The 24,506-nt window shown below is 38.5% G+C and overlaps 2 protein-coding genes, 1 long non-coding RNA gene and 3 other non-coding genes across 10 annotated transcripts in view; all 6 read right to left on the reverse strand.

Moving 5' to 3' along the window:
* The window catches only part of myo1g (myosin IG), a 55,744-nt gene extending 46,187 nt beyond the window's left edge, over window positions 1-9,557 (reverse strand). The window contains exons 1-4 of one of the 2 annotated variants that reach the window (XR_012590649.1): window positions 9,288-9,557; window positions 4,075-4,283; window positions 1,266-1,359; window positions 849-1,014 (exon numbers count right to left, since the gene is read on the reverse strand). Coding sequence is in view for 1 of the 2 variants with exons in the window: in XM_074613513.1 (XP_074469614.1) it covers window positions 849-1,014; window positions 1,266-1,359; window positions 4,075-4,283; window positions 9,288-9,382 (564 nt within the window). In the remaining variant the exon portion in view is untranslated. The remainder of the gene's footprint in view (window positions 1-848; window positions 1,015-1,265; window positions 1,360-4,074; window positions 4,284-9,287) is intronic. The other variant, XM_074613513.1, reaches the window with a different exon arrangement.
* Window positions 9,558-14,873: 5,316 nt separating this feature from the next.
* Window positions 14,874-20,594, reverse strand: rbm43 (RNA binding motif protein 43). Its single transcript, XM_074613528.1, has 3 exons — window positions 19,755-20,594; window positions 17,213-17,304; window positions 14,874-17,121 (listed from the first exon to the last, which is right to left on the reverse strand). Exon 3 carries the CDS (start codon window positions 17,119-17,121, stop codon window positions 15,949-15,951), a length of 1,173 nt encoding a protein of 390 aa, XP_074469629.1. The 5' UTR covers window positions 17,213-17,304; window positions 19,755-20,594; the 3' UTR covers window positions 14,874-15,948.
* Window positions 20,595-22,090: 1,496 nt separating this feature from the next.
* LOC141753785 (uncharacterized) overlaps window positions 22,091-24,506 on the reverse strand; it is a 62,750-nt gene continuing 60,334 nt past the window's right edge. For 2 of the 4 annotated variants that reach the window (XR_012590503.1, XR_012590505.1), the window contains 4 exons: window positions 24,186-24,274; window positions 23,451-23,538; window positions 22,727-22,814; window positions 22,091-22,364 (listed from right to left, as the gene is read on the reverse strand). This is a non-coding gene — a long non-coding RNA (uncharacterized LOC141753785). The remainder of the gene's footprint in view (window positions 22,365-22,726; window positions 22,815-23,450; window positions 23,539-24,185; window positions 24,275-24,506) is intronic. The other 2 variants (XR_012590502.1, XR_012590504.1) reach the window with 1 other exon arrangement.
* On the reverse strand, window positions 22,492-22,628 carry LOC141755090 (small nucleolar RNA SNORA9). Its single transcript, XR_012590798.1, has one exon. It is a non-coding gene; the product is annotated as a small nucleolar RNA SNORA9 (small nucleolar RNA).
* On the reverse strand, window positions 23,185-23,321 carry LOC141755093 (small nucleolar RNA SNORA9). The gene has a single exon (XR_012590801.1). It is a non-coding gene; the product is annotated as a small nucleolar RNA SNORA9 (small nucleolar RNA).
* Window positions 23,921-24,057, reverse strand: LOC141755091 (small nucleolar RNA SNORA9). Its single transcript, XR_012590799.1, has one exon. It is a non-coding gene; the product is annotated as a small nucleolar RNA SNORA9 (small nucleolar RNA).

Below are 24,506 nucleotides of genomic sequence, written 5' to 3' on the forward strand. Positions count from 1 at the left end.
TTCAAAAGAAAAAGTGAAAGAAACAATCTGAACTCAAAGTGCAGCATGCCATTGTTTCATAGACAGATTTTCACCTTGACGGTTGCTGAACTTTGGTGACAAATTGTACATTTAAAACTAGGTCTTTGCTCTTGGATTTCGAGGGATTGACACCAAAGCCTTACACATACTTTAGCGCCGGTGTTTTAGCTGAAAATGCATCCGATCTCCACTATAGCAGCACTCAGAATGTCTCAGATTAACACCATGCAGTCAAGGATGGATCATCCAGATTGCTTGAGAAATTAAGACAAATCCACCACGACCAAGCGACAAAATCTCCACCATCTGTTTTCGATTAGTGGTTAAGTATAATTGTTTCTTCAAGACAAGCACTGGAAACCAAACCCATCACCAGTTTGTGTGACAACACCAGCACCACTTTGACTACTGATGCAGAAACTGGACCGCTTAGTAACAGCGTGGTTATTCCTGCCCTCTGAAAATGAATCATGGCACCATCATTCACACCAGCTCTGAGTGCCAGACGGTTCTTTAACGGAGCGGATAAATACAGCAGTAGCCCCAGGTGAGCCATTAATTAACACGCAGCAGCACATCGGCTTCGCAGATACATCTATTCATGGATGTTCCCTCGCACCTCTTTGTCATCACCTCATGAAACATTCATGTTCAGGAGAGAAGACGTAATTTAAAAACTAAATGAGCAAAACTTTTCTGTACTTTCCTTTGGAGGTGGGCTCATTATGTCCCCAACGAGCGCAGAACTAGTTGGTTTTTGAGTTTCTTGGAGCCGTGAAGGTCCCCTCCATCATCCTGCCCACCCAACCACCCACTCCCTCCCTCACCTTCTCCAGCAGGTAGTTGTTGATGTGTCCTCCGGTGGGTTCTCCATTGAAGTTGAAGTTGATGTCCATGTACTTGCCGAAGCGGCTGGAGTTGTCGTTGCGATTTGTCTTGGCGTTCCCGAAGGCCTCCAGCACACAGTTGGATTTGAGCAGCACATTCTTCACACTGATTCATCACATCGTGGTAACCGTTGAAGGAAACGTGTGAGAAACAGCCGTCATGGAGGAGGAAATGGGAAAGAAGAAAGTGAGATGATTTATGGTAACATCATATTCTCATGATGTAATTATTTATTTGTGTTGGATTTGAGGATCAAACCTGTCTGGATCTACATTTCAGTTTACAGCACTGCCTGAATGACCTTATAGTTCTATTATATTACCTTTCATATATATATATATATAAGCATCACTCACCTCTCGACCTCCGCCCTCTGGCCTGGGTTTGTGATGGCTGCGATGTACTGCATGATGTATTTACTAGCTTCTGTTTTTCCTGCCCCACTTTCACCTGAAATACAAAAACACACACAGCTTTCACAACACTGATGAACAGATCAGGACAGCTTAGGGCTGAATGATTTAAAAAATATCTAATTGCGATTATTTTGACTGATATTTTAAATGCGATATTAGAGGGAATGATCATTTTTACATCACTATTCTCATTTTCATTGAAAAACATATAAAAATGATTATGGTGTGATTTTTGATCATTCTGTACCAAAGAAAGATGTTTTCATTAGTCTGTAGAATATGATGTGTAGGCCAGGACATCTCTACAGAACCACAATATTTAATTCAAAACGGTATTTTGACACATATTTTGCAGCAGACCATACTGTATTGTGATTTCGATCAAATTTTTATTAAAGGTCCCATATTATAAAAAAGTGAGATTTTCATGTTTTTTTATTATAAAGCAGGCTTAAGTCCTATCTAAATACTGTGAAAGTATCGAAACACTCCATCCACAGGGAAATACACACAGCCGGTATTCAGAAACTCTGCATTTGAAACAAGCCGTCAGGATTTCTGCCCATTTGTGATGTCGCAAATATACAATATTTAGATTCTTTACACAATTTTAAACGTAAACATTCTAAATGTGTCCCAGTTTATTCCTGGTTGCAGTGTATGTGAACGACATCAGCTGACAGGAAGTACATATGGACCCAAGCTGTTGCCTAGCAACGCAATTCTGTTGCAATTCCGTTGCAATTCCATCAAAATGCGCTAAAACGGAGCGTTTCAGACAGAGGGTAAATACAGGTTTATTCAGGCCGACAGTATGAGGAAAATAAAGTTTTTTTTTAACATGACAGCATGTAAACATGTTCTAGTAGAAACACAAAGTACAAGTATGAACCTGAAAATGAGCTCGATATGGGACCTTTAATTGTGCAACCCCAGTACAGTTGCATAATATAATAATAATTACGCCATGTCTCTTTAATCAGGAACAGATGTATTTCTTTAGGAAACGTAAGAAAGCAAAATTCCCCTGCTAAGTTCTTGTTAACTTTTACAGAGGATCAATAGATAGAAAGCATTCTGACTAGAAACACTGAAAAACTGGTATGGGATGTGCATGGCCCAGGACAGGAGGGCACTCCAGAACATCACTGGAACCCATCTACCGAGCATCAGTGATAAAGGCAAGGTGCCTGTGCAGAGCCCCAAAGGAAACTAAAAGACAATACCCACCCCAGCAACAGCATGTTCACCCTGCTGCCGTCTGGCAAGCGATACAGAAGTACCACCAGACTACAGAGCAGCTTCTTTCCTCAGGCTGAGAGACTCCTCCTCCTCATCCTCCACCATAAATAAATGACATGGAACTTTCTGTTATGCAAACCACTAAACCAAAGTCTCTCTATGTATATAAGGATTTGTATATAAGTAACCGTAAATATTATTTTATCTCATTTCAATGTATTCTATTCTAATGCAAATATCTGTATATGTTCTATGTATGTGCAGCGTGAACGAGCTACAACTTATGTTTCATTGTGCAACCCTGTGTTGGAAAAATGAACCTCATAACCTTGCACAGGTTTGATTCCTTGTGGAGTGGAAGACTGTGAAGGTGGTATCTGAGCTGTTGAGTACTTGAATCCGATTAACATATGATGCATAATGAATGAGGATGCAGACATGCATATGAATATATTGTAGCCTACTGTATGATCATAGAATAAACATAGAGACAAATAATAGTATGTTAGTACAGTTACAAGCAGCATCAACACAGGCAGAGTTACTGGTGTGCTTTGACCAAGAAGAAGACTGGAAATATCTTAAATTTGATGATTTTTATCATTTTTGGTTGCTAGTCAAATATACCTTTCTGTAGGCCTGGCAAGAATACTTAATTACTTAATACTTACTTTACTTAAGTATATCTCGATCAAAATATTAAGTACAAGTAGGCCTACAAGCCAAATATACTTTTATAGACTTTTCTGTATACTTGTCAGTATAAGCCAAGTATACTTAGACTTTTCTGTACACTTGTCAGTATAAGCCAAGTATACTTAGACTTTTCTGTATACTTGTCAGTATGAGCCAAGTATACATAGACTTTTCTGTACACTTGTCAGTATAAGCCAAGTATACTTAGACTTTTCTGTATACTTGTCAGTATGAGCCAAGTATACTTAGACTTTTCTGTATACTTGTCAGTATAAGCCAAGTATACTTAGACTTTTCTGTACACTTTTCAGTATAAGCCAAGTATACTTAGACTTTTCTGTATACTTGTCAGTATGTGCCAAGTATACTAAAGTATACGTTTGTTAAGTATATCTCTGATAAGTACATAAAAAGGTCAACTGAAAGTATACTCTCTTATTTTAAGTTTAAAAGAAGTATACTAATAGCACACTTGAATAAACGTATTTTTGGTAAGGGTCTTTGGGTAACAACATATATCTTTTCATCTGGCGCCACACGCAGGCCAAACCTGATGATTAACAGCGGTAATGATCCAAGAATAGCAAGTTTGTCTGTTTGTTTTTTTTATCCATCTAGCAGTTTTGTTTTCACACATATAATGGAATCAGTCCACAAACAAGAGAATCAAGAGTTTGTTGTCTGCAATCAGGTTTGAATTTAAAGTGTGGTTAGTAGTCCTGCATTGAAAACTGTTCATACACCGCAGACAGTTCACAGTTTGCATACCTGTGGCTCATGAGGTGATGCTAAAAGTGTGAAAGTGACAGACCTGATATGACGATGCAGGTATCTTTGGCCCGTCTCTTCATGGCCTTGTAGGCAGCATCAGACACTGCGTACAGGTGAGGAGGGTTTTCATACAGCTCCCGGCCTCGGTACGCATCAATGGTATCTGTGCCGTAAATGTCCATCTGTCGGTACGGGTTAACGGAGACGACTACTTCTCCAATGTAGGTGTAGATACGGCCCTTCTCAAACCTGTTCAAACAAAAGAAAAAGATGTCATACTTCACAAACATGTACAGGTATCATATAGATGCATAAAAAATAAAGATGCTGTGTGTACAAATGTAGGATATTTAATTTATTCTATCATTCAGTTAAGAGACAAAGAGGCGTTTAGCTTCATGACATTTTCACACCACCCATGAAAAAAAACAACCTTGAGTTAGAAGTTCCATAAAAGACCATGCACCTTTTATGTCATACGTAACTTCCTGACGGGAAGTGACACAAGTGTGTACACTGAGAGCAGGAAATGAAACTTTGTGGTTCAAGGGCGTCACAGCCTTGTGTAACCTCGTGTAGCTTTGTTGAGCTGGGAGAGGTAAAACTGACGTGTCACAAGACATACTTTTATTTTAAACTTTTTTTTGTTAAAGGGGGTTTGTGACTGGTCAGCTCTGTCTCAATTCAGGGGCCGATCCTCTGAGGTTCACATTTGTAGACCAAATTCATCATAACAGGACAAAAGGCTGAATCATGGAGCTTCTTAATCCTGAATTTGGAGGGCACAACCAATGTACTGGTCAGCTGTTTACTGGATCATTCATGTGCCAGTAAAGTTGGGAAACATCATGTGACCAAAGAGTATTTAACAGTCACTGATAATACGTCAATATAACTGGATTAACAATATACATAATAAAAGCAAGACATAAACCTATAAGTAATTTATTACTTATTAAATGTCCAGTTTACATAAGTAGCTACAATTTTCAGCTGCTTTTTAATATAATTTTTATATTCACTTTGTGCAACTTAATACATTTACTGCACTACATTTAAGAAGGAAACGTTATACGTTTTACTCCATCAAATGAGTGAAAGTTACTTTGCAGATGTATGTTAAAGGTCTCATATCGTGCTCAGTTTCAGGTTCCTACTTGTACTTCGTGTTTCTATTAGAACATGTTTACATATTGTAATGTTCAAAAAAACTTTATTTTCCTCATACTGTCTGCCTGAATATACCTGTATTCACCCTCTTTCTGAAACGCTCCGTTTTAGCAAATTTCAACGGAATTGCGTTGCTAGGCAACAGCTTGGGTCCATGTTTACTTCCTGTCAGCTGATGTCATAAACATACACTGCAACAGTAAATAAACTGGGACACATTTAGAATGTTTACGTTTGAAACCGTGTAATGGTGTAAATATTGTATATTTGTGACATCACAAGTGGACAGAAATCCTAACGGCTTGTTTCAAACGCAAAATTTCTGAATACGGTCTGTGTGTATTCCTCTGTATATTGAGCGTTTTGATAGTCTAACAGTATTTATAAAGCACTTAAACCTGCTTTATAATATAAAAGAAAAGAAAATCTCACTTTTTACAATATGGGACCTTTAAGTAGTTGGCGTTTACATGTTAACCTAGAATAAACACTCTGTAAGAGGCCATTTTTCATGAGCACTTAAACATCACTTTTACATCACCTCTGTACTTTTACTTTTGATATTGTTAATGCAGGAATTTTAACGTTCTACTAAAGTAAAGAAATATTTTAATACTTTGCCCACCAGTGGAAATGTCCCAATTCTAATTGTGTAGTTTCCCCAATGGTATTTACCATAGTCTGGATATGGTATTTACTCATAGTTGGCCATTTACAGCAAGGCCACTGTCCTCATTTATACTTTTTTTTTTTTTATAGTTTGAGCTGGCTAGAAGAACCTGAAAGCACCGTTAGTTTTGGTCTGTGGGAAGCTACACTTTGTCATTTGGAAAGCAAAAGCTATTTCAGCCTATAGAGTTGAGGTTCACAGCCTCTGTAGAAGTCCTGGAGGATCCCGCCCCTGAACTGAGACACAGCTATAGATGATTATGACTGCACGGTCACTGAGACGTTTTTTTTAAAAATATATTTTATGTATTTTTTTAAAAAATGGTTAAAATACACTGGCACAGTACATTTTAGGTTCCCTCTGAGTAACAGCTGGGTTTGGTGCCAAAACAAATAGAGAAGTGCCCGGTCTTCTTCCTGGCAATGACTACTACTACTGACCAATCAAGTAACAGCTGGCCGATGTGAGACTACAGCTGATGTGAGCTAGAAGCAACTCAAAGAGCATAAATCCTGTGTTGCCATTTTCACAAACTGTTATTGTTGTTATATTACATTAAAGGTATCAGTTCTACCACTCAAAGGGCGGGTCCATCTGCGTTCTATCCTGTGTTTTTCAAATTGAAACGCCCACTCAGTCGTTAGCATAAAGCAGTGACATACTGTAGGTTATCAAAGTAATCGAATCGATAAGGTTATGAATAATGTAAACGCTAGCACTAGCTGAGTCAACGTTAAGTTTGGAAATAACTGAAAGAGTTAGTTCGGATTTTTTTTAAATGGGGTTGTATGTATAGTTCCGCGTTCTGGGAGGTAAAATGACTGTTTTTGTGAATGGAGTCTGGTGGCTTTGAAGAGAGCGATAAAACGGCTTCAATTCACCGTCAGAAGGGGCTGTGGAGCAAAAAGATGTATCTTAGCCGCCTAAAGAAAAATCAATATCAGTTTAAGTGTACGCTATATTTAGAATATTTTCACCGCTTTACCTCGCTGTCAGACAGCCCTGTCCGATGGGGAACTAAAGCCGCGCTACATCGGTCTTCAAAGCCACCAGACTCCATTCACAAAAACAGTAATTTTACCTCGCAGAACATGGGAGTTGCCGCTGCGTCGATCGGTTAGTTTGTTTGTGCAACTTTTGGATGAAAACTATCGTGGCGTCCACAGCACTACATTGCTTAGCTCCCTGTCTGCTTCTTCAAACTGGGAGCATGCTGACCACCATCTGAATTACTATAGGTAATATGTTGCGACCTAGAAATATTTTATAATTTAGATTTTATTGACCTGGAATAGAGTTAAGTTCTCTAAGAGAAATATACTCTAATCTCACTGTATTTCGATTTTGCAAATGTTATATATATTATCTAATTTATGTTATTCCCGAGAAGTCAGTTCAGAGTGATGTGATGTCATCAGTCAGAGCAATGTTATTACCACGAGGTCATAGTTCAGAGGGTTATGATGTTATCAGGCAGCGCAGTAGAGATGAGCGAACGTGTTTGTTTACGGATGTGTGCGTGCGGTTCTGATTGCTTCGTGTAAAGATAACTTCAACAGAACTGGGAAGAATAAAGTTGCCAAAAGGAAGACGGAGTCATGTCTGTTTAAGGGAGTAACAAATACACTGACTATGGATAAGGATATACTGTATGTAGAATATCATCATACAGAAACCTATGTCAGGTCATGTGGGAAAAGGTTTTTAGAAGGGCTTTAGAAGGGAAAAACCTAAAAAAGGTTTCGTTTTGTTAACGAAAACATTTTAAACTTTCCAATCAAGTCTTGATCTCTGGTAGTTTTATAGTTAAGGCAACCAATGTGTAATGGTCGTGGAGGATCACCACCAAGGCCTCTCTGTCCACCAACCTTCACGGAAATCTTTTCACAAGTTTTAGAGATAGAAGTAAAGGAAAACTAGAAAACAAAAATAGAAACGCAAACACCTGAACTCACAGGTAGAAATGAAAAAGTAGAGCAAAGCATTAAAGTAGGCAGACATCAGCACAGACTTGCTACTCATGCCGACAAGTCTGATCAAGCTGTGGGATGAAACTAAGCGACATGCATTATTTATCCTCAGATGTCTGCCGAGCAAAACTGTGATTTCTCACAGTTTGAACCGAGGACATGTTGCCCCCTGTGATGGACACAGAGGAAGTGAGAATGGATACTGTCTGCACTCAGAGACAAGTGTAAAATCCCAAAACACTACACCAAGAAACAGCAGAAAGGTCACAACACAAGACAAAAGAACAGTTACATTTACTTATTCACTTGAACAGGTTGGGTGAGTAGCTGTGTTTCTGGTTAAGTGCCATGTGCTTCATTTGCTTCCCATGACAGCCAGTGTGTAGTGTGGTGATGACATCACACCAACCACAAGTATATCTGAACCCCGAGGGTGAGCCGGAAAGGTAGAGGTGACTCATGATCGTCTCTTTTTCCCCCCTTTATGTTTCATCTTTACGTCATATCTTACTTGAGATATTCAAAAGTTTGTGAATGTCAGGGACAGTTAAAGCGGCAGTAGGCAGAACATTTTTGGCATCATTGGGCAAAATAATAATAATAACCTTTCAGCATATTGTAATTCAAGTGTTCTGAGACTTCTGCACCTCATGGCTCTGTTTTCAGGCTTTAAATAATCTAGCCTGTAACGGAAGACTTTGGCCAATCAGAGGTCATTTCAGAGAGAGAGCGTTCCTATTGGCTGTTCATTCAACAGAGGCAGCTGTCAATCACTCGCAAACTCCGATCAAACGGTCAAACTAGGCAGCGCTGATCAAATATGAATCAATATTCTGCTACTGTAATGCCTATTTCTCTCCTCAAATGTTTTCAGAAACATCTTGTAGTGTACTGTTTAGCTGTAAAATGAGAAAGTGTGCACCGGCTGGTGGGCGGTGCTTCCTCAACTCTACTCAACATGCCGGCCGGGGTCACAAACTTTCTCATTTTACAGCTAAACAGTACACTACGAGGTGTTTTTGAAAACATTTTACGCAAATATAGGCTTTACAGTAACAGAATATTGATTAATATTTGAACAGCGCTGCCTAGTTTGACCGTTTGATATGAGTTTGCAAGTGATTGACAGCTGCTCAGAGACGTCAGGCTCCAGCTCGGCTCTGATTGGTTGTTTTCCTCCGGCCTGTGATGCAGATGCCGTTAGGAGCACCGGAGGATATAGTGACCGTTTTATAAAACTTTTTTAAATCACATTTGCTCCATTTGTACCCACTGCTGCTTTAATATACACCTTTATCTTACTTATTTTACACTAATTTGAATATATATATTAAAGACAGTGCAGTTTTCCTTCACGTATGAGGTATGTATGAAGCGTCGCCCTTCACATCTCTGACACCCGGCTGCTTCCTCCTCTCTATAACAGTACTTCAAGCCTCTTACCTCAGCTTCAGATTCTCCATAAACTGCTCCATCGTCACCTCATCCAGCAGCACAAAGTCCGACTTCCCAAACTCCAGGCCCTCCAGCTCCGCCATCTCTGCCTGTGTTCACCAAAACACTAAAAATGAAAAAAGGGCGCAGAGGAACAGAAAGCAGCTCAAGGAAGAAGAAAGAGAAGTATGGTCGACTTCTGGGGCCCCGGTAGTGTAGACAGTGTGTGCTGTGGGCGTGGCGAGCTCTTTGGTGGATTTTGAGGGTGTGCTAGAGAGCTGTGGTCTACAAGCTTCAGCACGTCACCCTGTCAGTCAGCCCATGCCCTCGCACAGAACTATATAAATAGTACGAGGCTATCTTTAAGAGCTCACACCACTTCTGCATCCTCCTGTCTCTCTCTTCCTGCCACAAGGCCTTTCTAAACAGAACATGACTCTCACTACAATACTTTACTCTCTTGTTTTTGTGTACATTTTGTATATCTTTTCTCCCCAGAAACAGGAACCCACATCTGACACGACACGAGCAGTTAACCTTGCAAATTTGGGGGTATAAAATGGCCTTTATCTCCTGGGAAGGATCGTGGCATTTCCTTTCTTAACTTTGCATTGGCAGTACAACGAGTCCCTAAAGGGTTTTTCTCTAAACCAGAGGTTCACAAAGTTCCCAAGCTGCAACGTGAGAAACTTGTTCTTTGGTGGGTTGTTTTTATGCTGGAGCCAAAAGGTTTAGCTGTACTGTTTGACATGTGAGACACATGCAGTGTGTAGGTGTGTGTGATTGAGTTCAGAGAGTGTACGGGAATGCTGACTAACGCAGAGACGGTTGGTTTCAAAAATCCCTTTTCGCACCACTTGACCTTTTTCTTGAAATCGAGAAACTTTTCAAGAACTTTTCAGGGTAGTTTGTCTGTTTTTCCACTCGAGGAACACTGTTCAAATTTTAAGTCCTTGACAAATAAGATAAGATAAGATAAGATATTCCTTTATTAATCCCACAATGGGGACATTTCCAGTGTACAACAGCAAAGGGGATAGTGCAAAAAACAAGAAGCATCGGTAAAAAAAAAAAGAAGCAAGATACAACACGGTGCAAAAAGCAAAACAAAAGTGAAACAAAAAAAAACAATTTAAATAGAAGGAAATATAAAAATAGGAGCGAAAGTACCTGAGGTACGAGACAGTTAATGTGGTAGGAAATAAGAAGACGCTATATTAAATTATGCTACCCGTTAAATGGTTTTAGGTAGACATTACTTCATATTAAGGGGTCACAATAGCAACTTCCGTAGCAGCTGCAGTTTAACGGACATTGGCTGTGTTCAAAATCGCATACTAAAACACATACTCAGTGAGTATGTAGCCTTCTGCCTACTAAATGAACGATTAAGTATGATTTCATCAGCAGACTCTGAAGTATACTCAAGAAAGACATGTAACCTGACTGCCAGCCGGGCCGGCTTTAAGGCACCCCGCCAGCTGCTCCGTCACATCTCCGAAAACATTGCAATACATTTCCAAACACGTTAACTGACCATATAATTGGTCTCGCCTGAAAACATATTAAAACTTAAAGGGGAGCTACGCCCATTTTCAAAATTCATACATGTTATCTCTATGGTCTAAGAATGTCCCAAAAATATTAGAAAACATGAGCAACTCTCTCCCAAATCCAGAAACTAGAGTGCTAAAACTCAAACTTGTGATGTCATCAAGTATAAACTGCTCCATAGACAATGAATAGGGAGAGAAGTTCTAGATGACACTGAGAGCACCCAGAGGGAAGTTCTGAGTATAGGGGAACATTTTCTGTTTCACAACTGACAACACTACAATAGAATAAAGCTCATTTGGGTATAAAAAAAAAGAAAACAAACATTCTGTGGGTCTCCCATTCATTGTCTATGGAGCACCTCCAGACTTTACACTTTATGACATCACAAGTTTGAGACTTCTTCTCTGGTTTCTGGCTTTGATAGAGAGGTTCACAAATATTGATTGAACTTTAGTAGGCCATAGAAATAACATATTGGAATTCTAAATTTGGGTCGTGTTCCCCTTTAATAAAGTGACATATTGACTGCTTTTTAACCTGCATTGCATTTCGGCCAGATGCAATGCATTGTGGGGCAGTTGAGTATGTGCTGTAAGCTCACGCCGCATACTCAGAACTTCTTGTTAATGTAGTATACATCCGGGCATTTCTCACATACACAAAATCCATACTAGTGTGAACGCACTACATACTCAACTTTACGAGCTCAGTAGGCCTGTGAATGAATAATATCGTAGTATGCAATTTTGAATAGTGATGTCGAGCTGAAGCTTCATGAAGCGTTCCAGCAAATTGGTTCGGAAAAGGGTTCATTTCTGGAGGCTTCATGTGCACGAAACCACCTGGTGGTCAAAGATATGGCAGATACAGGCAGATATGATCTTAACATTGTGATCTTTGATATACTGTATTCAGAGCCAGTAAAGGCTGTTGGGAATGACTATAAACAATGAAAAAATATATATTACCATGTAATCCATTTATATCTATATAATATATAACACAATGTCCATTTCTAGTAAGTATATTATGAGTATATAACATACATGTATAATAAACTGTAATTATTTTGTGAGGAATGCATCTTATGTGTGTAAACCAATCCTTTGGTCAGTAATAATATTGTAGTGTAGTGTAATATAATAATGGCAGGAGGGGTAATATTAGTGTTCTGTTTCACTTCTGTAAAGTGGCATTGGTTCAACCAGTGAAGATCTGAACCACTTCCTGATCTAGTCACACGATATGGCCGGGAAGATAGGTTTCGGACATCATCAATGACGTCATTGGTCTAAAACGATACAAGCCTCGATACTCGACACACGCTCCGAAAACTCTGCCCAGCACGTAACATCACTAGTTTTGAACACAGATGTTGTTATTATGTTTACTTCCACCATTTTGTCCGATCTGTGACAAAGCAAATATTGACAGTCATCTTTTATCTTCTCCCCAAATGCCATTGTTCCTCTTTATTCTTTAATTATACTTGTTGTGTAACTGTTGATGTGTTACTTGGTAACCAAGCTGGCTATTCATCTACTAGCTTGAGGTCTGAAGTTTTGCTAACGCAACATACTGACTGTAAATTCTGTTATGTGTTTACTCCTTTTACTTTTACACGTGTGGACTCTGTGTGTGTTTAACAGATTATTTTACAAGGAGAATTGGAAAAAAGAAAAAAAAACTGAACTATTGTACTGAACTTTATTTATTATTAATTTATTTTCTTTTAATTAAAAAAAAATCCTTTTCTTTCTTTTTATTTAATTGAACTTTTTTTGTTGGATGGGAGGGGGCTTCGAGGGAAAAATACCAAAATATTGAGGGACAATCATTTACATTTGTGCTCTATTTGTATGTTTCTATACACCTGATGTTACTCCCAATAAATTGTTACGAAAAAAAAGAATGAACTTTGATGCTTAACTTTTAAATGAACATGGAGAAGAATTACAAACCGAGTTTGAAGCGATGAAGACCATGTGATGCAGATAAATGCTCCAGAAACAGCTGGTCATTGGACCTAGAGTTGGGATTGTTTTATCCACAATTTCTACTAAATATTGAACTTTGATGCTTTTAGTAATTTAGGTGAACTAAACCTTTAATTGGTCGGTTAACCCCTCGAAATAGGCTGTTTATGTTTCCTGGTTTTGGCTAAAAGATAATGTAATGACATGATTTAGTGTCAGATTACCATGGCAACAGATAAACACTGACAGGGGAAACCCACAGCTCTGTGGTGGAGGAGAGATTTCATCAAACTGATTTGCGTGAGAGTTCACCATTAAAAGAACGGCCTCTGACTCATAATCACAGTCACCAGTGAAGCTCTGTTCTTTACTCATATGAACAAAGGGGCTTTATCATCAAATTGAAACATTTTGATTTGTCAGAAATACATAACACCTACCTACTGTAGAGCATCTGTGTCTTGACAGCCTGTTTTTTTCTTTTCACGCTTAGTCTAAAGTTTGTTTTATACTTTTTATAGGCAGCAATATCCAATCCAACATGCAGTCCAACCGTCCTGTAAATACACTTGCCTGTTAGGTCCTCATCAAACATGAGTATACTTCCTCTCTCAGTATGAGTTCAGTCGACTGTCAGAGACCGCTTCACTTCCTGCTCACGCTTCCTCTCACGTCTGTCTCTGTCTCCATCTAGATGTCGCCTTCAGTAACAAACAACATTAACAGACACGCACACTGACAACAGCCACAGATGCACAACGTAACGATGGTAGAGCTCAAACATAAATCTCATTATCACATTTAATTAAGACCCAAAGATCCTTCAAATCACTGGTACTTTATTGTAAATATTGGTGCTTTTTAATGTCCATTTGTTTAAAGGTGCTCAATACGAAATTCAGAGCTTTTCTATTGCCTCAACGCGGCTCTCAACATGGCGACGGCTGAGCCGGTGGCTCGCAGCTAACGCCGCTAACAGTGCTGACAGAGCTAACGGTGTTAACCTGGCAGGCTGTTCTCAATCACCGTTCACAGCTATCGCTTTTGAAAAGACTGGGCGTTACACTTCCGTGACGACGCCCTCAGTCGGGACGGCGTTATCAGTTATAACCGCTGTATGAGAGCAGTGCAGAGCGGCGGGCATGAGCTAGCCAGTGGGGCACGCTCACATGCACTAACATAAACTAAAAGCAGATGCGGCCGGCCCGGCTATGTCAACAAAGCACAGAGAAGCTCTGATTACAACACACATGGAGGGAGAGAGACTTCATTCTCTGCTCAGGTAGACATTACTCTTCTATATCTTTACATAGACAACAGTTGTTTGCTGTTATATTAACGCTCTGGATATCGTATAGGGAACCTTTAATCAATTGCCATATCTATTCTTCCGTTTTCCATTTACATGAATGATATTTTAGCCCTTCAGTTTATCATCAACATTTACAGTGCAAGCAACTAATTCTGCAGATCAAGGAGATGTCAGTCAAGGGCTGTAAATAACCGACCGTTATCAGGATGGAATAAGTTAAAAGTTAATATTATGCATGGATTATTATTGTTTGATTAATAAAAATCTTGATATCAGAAGAATACAGTGTCAGTCTAAATCTTAAAACAATACAACAACATTCATCAATCTGACTGATCAAATTACATTTAAACTTCAACAATAATAATTCAGAAGAGCTGAGTCAACACTACACAACAGATATCAATGGATATATATGCATGGCTGATATTATCGGCTAATTTTAGTAATATCACAGAAACAGTAGCAATATAGTGTGAGCTTTAGAGGAGCTGGTAGGAGGAGTTGTTTACCTTTAGACAGAGTCAGACTAGCTGTTACACCCTGATCCCGTCTTTATGATAAGCTAAGATAAGTAGCTGCTGACGACAGCTACATATTTACTGTACAGAAGTATGAGTGGTATCAATCCTCTCTTCTGACTCTCGGCAAGAAAGCAATAAACTGTGATGTCAAACTTTTCCGTTAATGCTCAAATATAGGTGTTGCTATGGGGAATGGGAATGTGACGTCACCGACAGCACGTCGGCAAGTGTCAAAAGACGACACAAAACACTGCACAGTGAATAAGATTCAAAAGCTGAATTGTAGTATAAATAGTATAGAGTCAGACACTCATGTAGGCTAACGTTATGGGTTTCATCTTGCAAGATAGCGGTAGATTAAATATGCAGTATTAGCCTACGTTTTCTTAGTATTCCGTTAGCATAACATTACCTAGCTTATCTTTGTATAATCTTTATCTTTGTACTGTATCTCTCTCTCTCTCTCCCTCTGATACTTGATTGTTTGCACTCCGGCAATATTTGCACTATCTGTTTATATCATGTTTATTTTTGTTTATAGCTTATTTTGTATATTGTATATTAGTAGAAATTCAAATTTTGTATTCTTATTTTATTTTTAACGTTTTTATCTATTCTTCTGTTATTATACTGTTTAACTTGCACCAACAAAACCAAAGCAAATTCCTAGTGTATACCTCTTACACCTGGCAATAAACACCATTCTGATTCTGATTCTGATTCTGATTCTGATTTGTCCAGATGATTGTGTAGTTGGTATTTAGCTTGTAGATCTTAATGTCATACACCTACACGTTTGTAAACTGGACATCAGCCTCCAAAGATTGACATATTTTGAACTGCTGATGTGTTCACTAACGCCAAAACACATCAGTGACCGTAATGGGTGGCGAACTGTCAAGATCCTTCTAAATAGTAAGGATTGATATCATTAACTAACTTCAATTTTGTAATATATTTCCCCTTTGCCTCTGTCAGCTTCTCTTTATGTGGGCATTTGTCTTTCACTTGTACTTTATACATTCTGATGATGAACGATTGACAGATGACAGATGAATATACCGCTGACAGATAATGATAATGTACCGCAGCTCCGTGCGCTACCCTCTAAAAATTTCGGTGCGCCCCAGAATGTTCCGCGATTCCCATTCTCTATTGGCTACTATACAACACCATGTGACTGCATACTCAAACATGTTACTCAATAAGACAAATAACAGGTATTTAGACACATAACCTGGTCAAAAAAATAGTAAAAAACATGTAAAAAAAAAAAAAAGAAAGGAGTTTCAGACAGAACTTCACCGCTTTCTCAAAAATTTAAACTTTTTCCCGATATCTTTTGTTTTCACACTTAGTAATTGCTTCATGCCTTTCATGGGTGAATTAGGAGGCGGATGTTTGTTTTCCACCTCTTGCACATTAACCCTTTCTGCCTGTGTTTTTGTGCGAGTCTCAGACCGGCTTCTTCCCCTCAAAGATCCACCTAGACCTAAACGAGCAGCGAATCCCCGCTTGGGCTCGGCAGCCTTCTGTTCATCATCCTGGTACTTTGATGGAGAGTAACCTGCAGCTCCGTTAGGAGGCGGCTTAGCGGCGGCGGCACCGCTATCTCTTCCTGTGTTCTTGCGACCGATTGGCGGCAGAGAGTTGCTCCTCCTGTTGGGGTTTCTGTCCGACGTCCTCCCTGTGCGTCCAGCCGGCCTCCCCAGCAGCCTCTGCTTCAACTCGTAGCTCTCGCTGGACGGTCCTATCAGGTGGAGTTTGTCATTCATCGGACATACGAGCACTGAATTGCAAATGTTTTTGTCTTTCCGAATCCTCTGTAAAAGAGCCTGGCCTTCGCGATCCATGTCCTTCAGAGGAACTTCCTGTGTGCGCAGTGATTTGTTGAGATCGTTCATGAGGCTCTGTAGTTTAAAGGCAGCTGTTCTCGCGCTTTTACCCTGTAAATTGATGTTGAAGCTGTCGCCAACTTCATGCGTTTCCATTTTAACATTATGGCTGTCCAGGATGCCTTCAATGTCTTTTTTCCTGAGCCGCTCTGCGTACCTAAACACATCTGCATCAACGACGAAGGACTCTCTTCCAGGCCTGGATGAGCCACGCTGGTCTGAGGTTGGAAGTCTGTTGGAAGATGAGGAGGTGGTGGGTGGAGATGGGGAAGCATGCGGAGGCTCATCTCGGCCGCCTCTGTTACCATGTGACACCGAGCTGTTGCTGGTGTAGTATTTGGAAACGGCTCCAGAGTAAGAAACCTTTGGAACTGCCGTGATGTCCGTCTTGGTCTGTGAGTTAAGAAGCTGCTCCAGAGAGGCCTTTACAGCCTTGAGTTCCAAAAAAGACCCCTTCACACGCACCCGATTGCTGCTCAGATCTGTCACCGTAAAGCCATGTGACCTGAGGATCTCTCGCACTGCTGCCTCATCGTGGAAAATATCCAACTGTACTGTCGCCTCCACCAGCAAATCCATCTGAGAATAAGTACAGCAACAGGACAGCACATAAAGAGTTTGCAGATTCTGAATAAGTAAAGGATTAATCTGACCGAACATAACGTGTTACCTCGATATGCTCGGCTGCCTTCACTGTTAAATGATACTGTTAGTGGTTCACCTTCAGCACATGGGGGCTCTGACACAAGACTCAAACGGCAACTGTGGAAAGAAAACCAGGATTGGACTTACTTACTTATAACAGAGACTCAAGTAAGATAGTTTATAATTATAGATCAGTGTGGTGAAAGTGAAATGAGCCGCCGGAAATAAACTTAGACCCACATAGGCTACACATTAGTACACATACTTTTGTCACTTTACCTTTATATACTTTACATGCTGTTTTACAAACTCTTACACCTCTGTGTATATATATACATATTTACTACTTCTCTATACATATATACTACATTCCTGTTTACACCTCTGTATATATATATTTTTAGTTGGGCTGTCAAAAAAACCTAAGGAATCCATAAGTACCAACTATGTCATACTACCTCGTTGGGAAGGAGGCTAAATAATGCTCCAAAGTTACGCTAAAGTTTGTTGAGGAAAAACTGTCATGGCCATTTTCAAAGGGGTCCCTTGACCTCTGACCTCCAGATATGTGAATGTAAATGGGTTCTATGGGTACCCACGAGTCTCCCCTTTACAGACATGCCCTCTTTATGATAATCACATGCAGTTTGGGGGCAAGTCATAGTCAAGTCAGCACACTGACACACTGACAGCTGTTGTTGCCTGTTGGGCTGCAGTTTGACATGTTATGATTTGAGCATATGTTTATGCTAAATGCAGTACCTGTGAGGGTTTCTGGACAATATCTGTCATTGTTTTGTGTTGTTAATTGATTTCCAATAATAAATATATACATATATTTGCATAAAGCAGCATATTTGTCCACTCTCATGTTGATAAGAGGATTAAATACTTGACAAATCTTCCTTTAAGGGACATTTTGAACGGATACAAAATGTGCGATTAAGTTGCGATTAATCATGGACAATCATGCAATTAGTCGCAATTAAATATTTTAATGAATTGACAGCCGTAATTTCTAGTACTTCTCATTATTACATAGTACATTCCTGTTTATACCTCTGTGATCTGTGTACGTATATTACTTCTCATCATGCATATACATACTACATTCAGTTTTCCCATCTGAAATAGTCTTCAACAAACTTACATTTACATTACTTTTTTATATTTACTTATTTTAACTGCACTATTTTATGCCTTCGATTATCATTTAGTTTTTTCTTTTACTGTGTGATTTCCCCTTTTATATACATATTTTATGAGCATTGTTGAAGGAACCTGAGACCAAAGATTTTCATTGCTGATGACTGCTTTGCTGGAACTGACAAATAAAGAACCTTGAACATACTGTATGTGATGTACCACTAATAACATTAATGCAACTCCTACTGATGGTCAGTGGAGGGCGATAAAGCCCACACATTAGCTAGTAACCATTAAAAGTATTAGATTGAAACTTTCAAGAAAACCTTTATTTACAGATCTAGTGGAATTTCAGAGATCACAAATAATGTTTAAGGCTAAAAATAACCTGCTACCAGGAAATATTAAAAAATGGTTCAGTGATCGAGAGAGGGGTTATAATTTTATTTCAAAATTGTATTTCAAGATTCATAGTATTCGTACGACCATGAAAAGTTTTTTGTATCTCAATCTGTGGAGTGAAACTATGGAAGAGTTTTAATGTGGAGCTAGAGCAAAGTCCAAACTTAAACCAGTTTAAAATATGGTATAAAGACATGATGTTCTCAAGATACAGGGATGAAGTGGAGGTTTGACAATCACAAGATGTTTACAGGAGTTACTGTTTATTTATTTATTTATTTGGTTACTTCATATTTATTCTCTCTTAGTCTATCTTCCGATTTTTTCTGTAAGGAATAATGTACATTTCTAGTTATATGGTTTTTGGGTATAAGAACAATGTATAATCTTCATATTTTATATGTATTTATATGCATGGTCGGATGCTGTGTATTGTATACATATATATGTAGATAGATAGATAGATAGAAGGTAATAATTATAGTTAGACAAGTTTAGAAAATTTAATTAGAGTATATGTATGGCTCAATAAGGAAGCTGGTTAATTATTAATGAATGATTTATGGAGAAAGGGTGGGATTAAATCAATTTGTACTTCTTCTCACTCCTTTAAGTATGTAAATACTACTTCTTTCTGGCTGTCCACTTGTTTGTATGATCATTCATATCCCAGCAAAGACAAACAACAGTATATATGTATATATATGCTGTTGTTTATACTTTCATATTGTCCTGTTTGTGTGTGTCAGCTAAAAGCTACACGAGAATATGAAACTTAAAGTCGTTTCATCGAAAGTGAAAGTTATTACATTCCTGGTAAATTGTAGCTTCTATTAAACATCTGTATATTAAGATTACTGCGGGTGAAAACAGTGACTGCGCAGATGTTAAGTAGAAGAGATAAGAAACACACTCTTTGCAAACTATTTAGCGATACTACAGAGTCAACTTCACTTCCTTTACAGGACAGAACATCCTGCAAAGAGTACTAAATGTCTCAAACATTACGAAGAACTTACCTTACAGTTCACTCCTGTTGACTTCATGACTTTACTTTACTTTGTTTTGATCAGTGCGAACAGAGAGAGAGGTCAGGTCGTTCAGGTGCGGAGGAAACCGAAAGTAAAGTCGTCATTTCCGCTCCACATGTGACGCATTTCAAAATAAAATAAAATTCCTTCTTGACTTTTTTTTTTTTTCAGAAAGAAAAAGAACATAACTTTGTGGATCTGTGTGTGTTTTTTTTTTTTTTTAAAGAATAACTGGGAAATAAACTTTTGACTGTATTCATAGAACCCCCTTAAACATTTCATACAAATATTATAAAATAAAACACTAGGGGTAAAATGAAATAAGTTAATACAAAGTGCTTTTATATTTCCAATATATTCATAGTTAAAGGTCCCATATTGTAAAAAGTGAAATTTCTGTGTCTTTTATATTATAAAGCAGGTTTAAGTGCTTTATAAATACTGTTAAACTATTAAAATGCCCAATATACAGAGAAATACACGCAGACCGTGTTCAGAAATAGTGCGTTTGATACAAGCTGTTTCGGATTTCTGTCCATTTGTGATGTCACAAATATACAATATTTAGACCATTACACGGTTTTAAACGTAAACATTCTAAATGTGTCCCAGTTTATTTCTGGTTTATCTTATTTTATCTTATTTATTCCTATTCTATTTTTAATCTTGTTGTGTGCTTGATCTATCGTTTGCTGCTGTAACTCAGAAATTTCACCTCAGAGATTAATAAAGTACCTACCTACCTATATAACATCAGCTGACAGGAAGTAAACATGGACCCAAGCTGTTGCTTAGCAACGCAATTCCTTTGCAATTAGGTAAAACGGAGCGTTTCAGACAGAGGGTAAATACAGGTATACTTAGGCAGACAGTACGAGGAAAATAAAGTTTTTTTTAAATATAAAATGCTTTTATATTGCTAATATATTCATAATTAATGCATGAAAGCACCCTTGATTTACACTGTGTGCACCTGTAAAAATCAATGCAACAGTTCAGCCGTAAATTCTACTTTTATTTTTTTTATTAGTTTATTTGACAGGGACAATACATTGGCATTGTTGCACTTAATTAAAGTGCAACCAATGCAATGTATATAGGACTTCTAGCCATAGCTAATTTGCAGACCTTGTCCCTGGTTAGGCTTTTAAGAAAAAGAAAATAAATTAAAAAAATACAGAACAACAGCATATCATACATAAAATCACATAAAACAACATCGTACATTACAATCGATTTACATATGTACTGTATATTCCCAATCAATAATCAGTGATCACAGGTCTGGTTTAGTTTCAGCCAGTGTTTCATATAAAATCTGATAATGAATTTGATTGACAGTCAGAGAGGCAATAATTTAAATTTGCTCATTATTGAGGTTGTAGTTATATTTAATATTTTTTCCCTCATGTTTGTTAGTTGGGTGGACAAAACATTAGAAACACCTTTCATTCAGTATTATACCTGTTGGAAATGGAAATCTCTCATGATCCATCAGTATCAGTAACTATCAATAAGTCCAAACCTCTAAGGCAGCAAACAATAAAAGGAAAGAAGTAAATCTGACTCAATTAAAGGTTTGTTGATGGATCGCTTGGTTGATTTTTGGATTAACTGCAAACATTTTCCCCTTTAATCAACAGAGATATTTGTTGTTGGATCAGAGTAAAAACACCCCCAAGAAATCATGAAATCATATCTTAACTGGAATTAAACAATGAAAAATAAAATAAAAAAAAAGTAAAAAAATTCTCAGTTTAAACCAAGAGGTCCTGGTTTACAGTTTACACATGGTGCTATATCGCCCTCACATGGACGTTGAGCAGTATTACAGATCGTGTTTCAGGATAAACTAGAAACTATTTCAAACAGTATGTCCTCAAATATTTCTTGTTTTAGGTAATGTTCTTACAGGATCTGTAACTGCAGGCGGAAATTCATTATCAGATTTTATCTGATTACGTTTGAGTTTCCTCAGTTAAATATGAATGCCAATGCTCGTATGAGAAGTCTGTTTACTTGTGAGTCATCAGGAACCTCATTACAAGTTTTACAGAAAAACTGCATTAGTCATTTTTTTCAGAATAATAAATTAAATGCATCATGTTTTGATTTACAAACTTTTTTTCCACTCTCAGGACTGTAGCTCAATCTGCCCTTCACCAGTTGGCCACAGACCAGGCAAATCCTGTTCCACAAAAACACAATTACAATCGAAAGCGTACAATTTAAAATGACTTTACAATCAATATAAATCTTACTGCGATTATTAAAACTCTGGACAATTATTCTTCCTCGACTGGATTTTACTGAAGATGTTTGCACAAATTAGGTAAAACTGGGAATTATCTGAAGATTAAACATCCAAATATGAACTTTATTTCTCCTCAGCAGATGAACTGGTTCTCCAACACTCAGATGAAATCTTCAGATAAAGATTTAATTCATTGTTTTCTTGTAAAAAACATGAAGAGCCATCAGACTGATTCGGAGGAACAATCTTCTCCTGCATCAACATCTTGTGTCATGCTGGTGAAATCTGAAGTTCGCAGTCTCAATGAGGAGTCACAACATCCATCCACATGGTTACTGGTGAGGCTGTGAAGGAAAGAAGAAAATATTTATTTCTCAAACACTTTGTATGTTTATTCAGCCGATTCTTTGTCTGAACTAAGGTGCTTCCACTTTGCATAATATGTTGCATGGCTTTAAACCTTACTAATGACAATGTCGGAGGTTTACCTATAACCCCGCCGTGAAGAGTCACAGCAGGGCCTCAAACAAGCCTCACGTCTCTCTAGCAGACACTACAGGAAAGATCAGAGCCACAGCAGGCTGAGCCTCGCTGGATAAGGTCTGCACAAACTAACTAACATCATACAGAAAAGTCTCTCTGAAGTTTATCATGACAAAACAGCTATTTTCAGGCCACGTGTTGTCTTCACATTACAAAAACTAACCTTCATTTTCAGCTCATAGTCGTACTTGAGCACCAGATGTCAGTCTGGAGGTCTAAGCAGTGCAGGGCCTGACTTCATCTCTGCAGTCCTGTTGAAAAAGAAGAATATTTTACTCCAAGTTCTGGGCATTTTTACAATATTTACCAAAAGGTTACATCATACATTATGTGCGATGAATGGGTTGAGACTTCAACGGCTTATGTAAGGTTATTTTGAACTGAATTTGTAGTTTGTGACAGTATGAAGTAGCGTGTTGGGTTTCTCTCAGAGAGTTTTGTGTAAAATTGTTGAAATCTACAGACTCATCCCTTCATGGCACATGGTCTCCTTATTGGTTCAAGGAATTTCCCTTCAAAGTGTACATCATTTAGAAAACACTACACAGATTTAGGGCAGACTCTCTGAACTATTAGTAATAATAATTAACTTTAAACTATAAATTAATGGATGCTTTGCAGGTTTGTCGGAGGTTTTCCTATAACCCCGCCGCGAAGAGTCACAGCAGGGCCTCAAACAAGCCTCACGTCTCTCTAGCAGACACTAAAGGAAAGATCAGAGCCACAGCAGGCTGAGCCTCGCTGGATAAGGTCTGCACACGGCTTCACAAGCAAGGTTTAAAGATAGAGGGGATCGGTCCGAGCAGTGTAGTGGTATTACAAGTACGCAAACACGACAAAACAGCTATTTTCAGGCCACGTGTTGTCTTCACATTACAAAAACGAACCTTCATTTTCAGCTCATAGTCGTACTTGAGCACCAGATATCAGTCTGGAGGTCCAAGCAGGGCAGGGCCGGGCTTCATCTCTGCAGTCCTGTTAAAAAAGAAGAATAATATGTTACTCCAACTCAATTGGGCATTTTTTAGAAAGATTTACCAAAAGGTCACATCGTACATTATGTGCCATGAAGGGATGATACTTCAACGGCTTATGTAAGGTTATTTTGAGTGGAACTGAATTTGTAGTTTGTGTTGACAGTATGAAGTAGCGTGTTGGGTTTCTCCCAGAGAAATTTGTGTTAAATCTTGAAATCTGCACTCATCCCTTCATGGCACATGGTCTCCTTATTGGTTCAAGGAATTTACCTTCAAGGTGTACATCATTTAGAAAACACTACACATATTTAGGGCAGACTCTCTGAACTATTAGTAATAATAATTCACTTTAAACTATAAATTAATGGATGCATTGTGCGGTTTGTCGGAGGTTTACCTATAACCCCGCCGTGAAGAGTCACAGCAGGGCCTCAAACAAGCCTCACGTCTCTCTAGCAGACACTACAGGAAAGATCAGAGCCACAACAGGCTGAGCCTCGCTGGATAAGGTCTGCACACGGCTTCACGAGCAAGGTTTAAAGATAGGAGGATCGGTCCGAGCAGTGTAGCGGTATTGCAAGTACGCAAACACGACAAAACAGCTATTTTCAGGCCACGTGTTGTCTTCACATTACAAAAACTAACCTTCATTTTCAGCTCACAAGTCATTCTTGAGCACCAGATATCAGTCTGGAGGTCTAAGCAGGGCAGGGCCGGGCTTCATCTCTGCAGTCCTGTTACAAAAAAAAGAAGAATATGTTACTCCAAGTACTGGGCATTTTTAAAAAAAAAATTATTTACCAAAAGATCACATCGTACATTATGTGCCATGACGGGATACTTTTCAACGGCTTATGTAAGGTTATTTTGAGTGGAACTGAATGTGTAGTTTGTGTTGACAGTATGAAGTAGCGTGTTGGGTTTCTCCCAGAGAAATTTGTGTAAAATTGTTGAAATCTGCAGACT

Source organism: Sebastes fasciatus, chromosome 17, assembly GCF_043250625.1.
Source record: "Sebastes fasciatus isolate fSebFas1 chromosome 17, fSebFas1.pri, whole genome shotgun sequence".
In the NCBI taxonomy this organism is placed as follows: Eukaryota; Metazoa; Chordata; class Actinopteri; order Perciformes; family Sebastidae; genus Sebastes; species Sebastes fasciatus.

Coding starts and splice junctions, on each gene's coding strand:
- rbm43 (XM_074613528.1), bottom strand. CDS start 17,121: ATGGATTTGCTGGTGGAGGCGACAGTACAGTTGGATATTTTCCACGAT.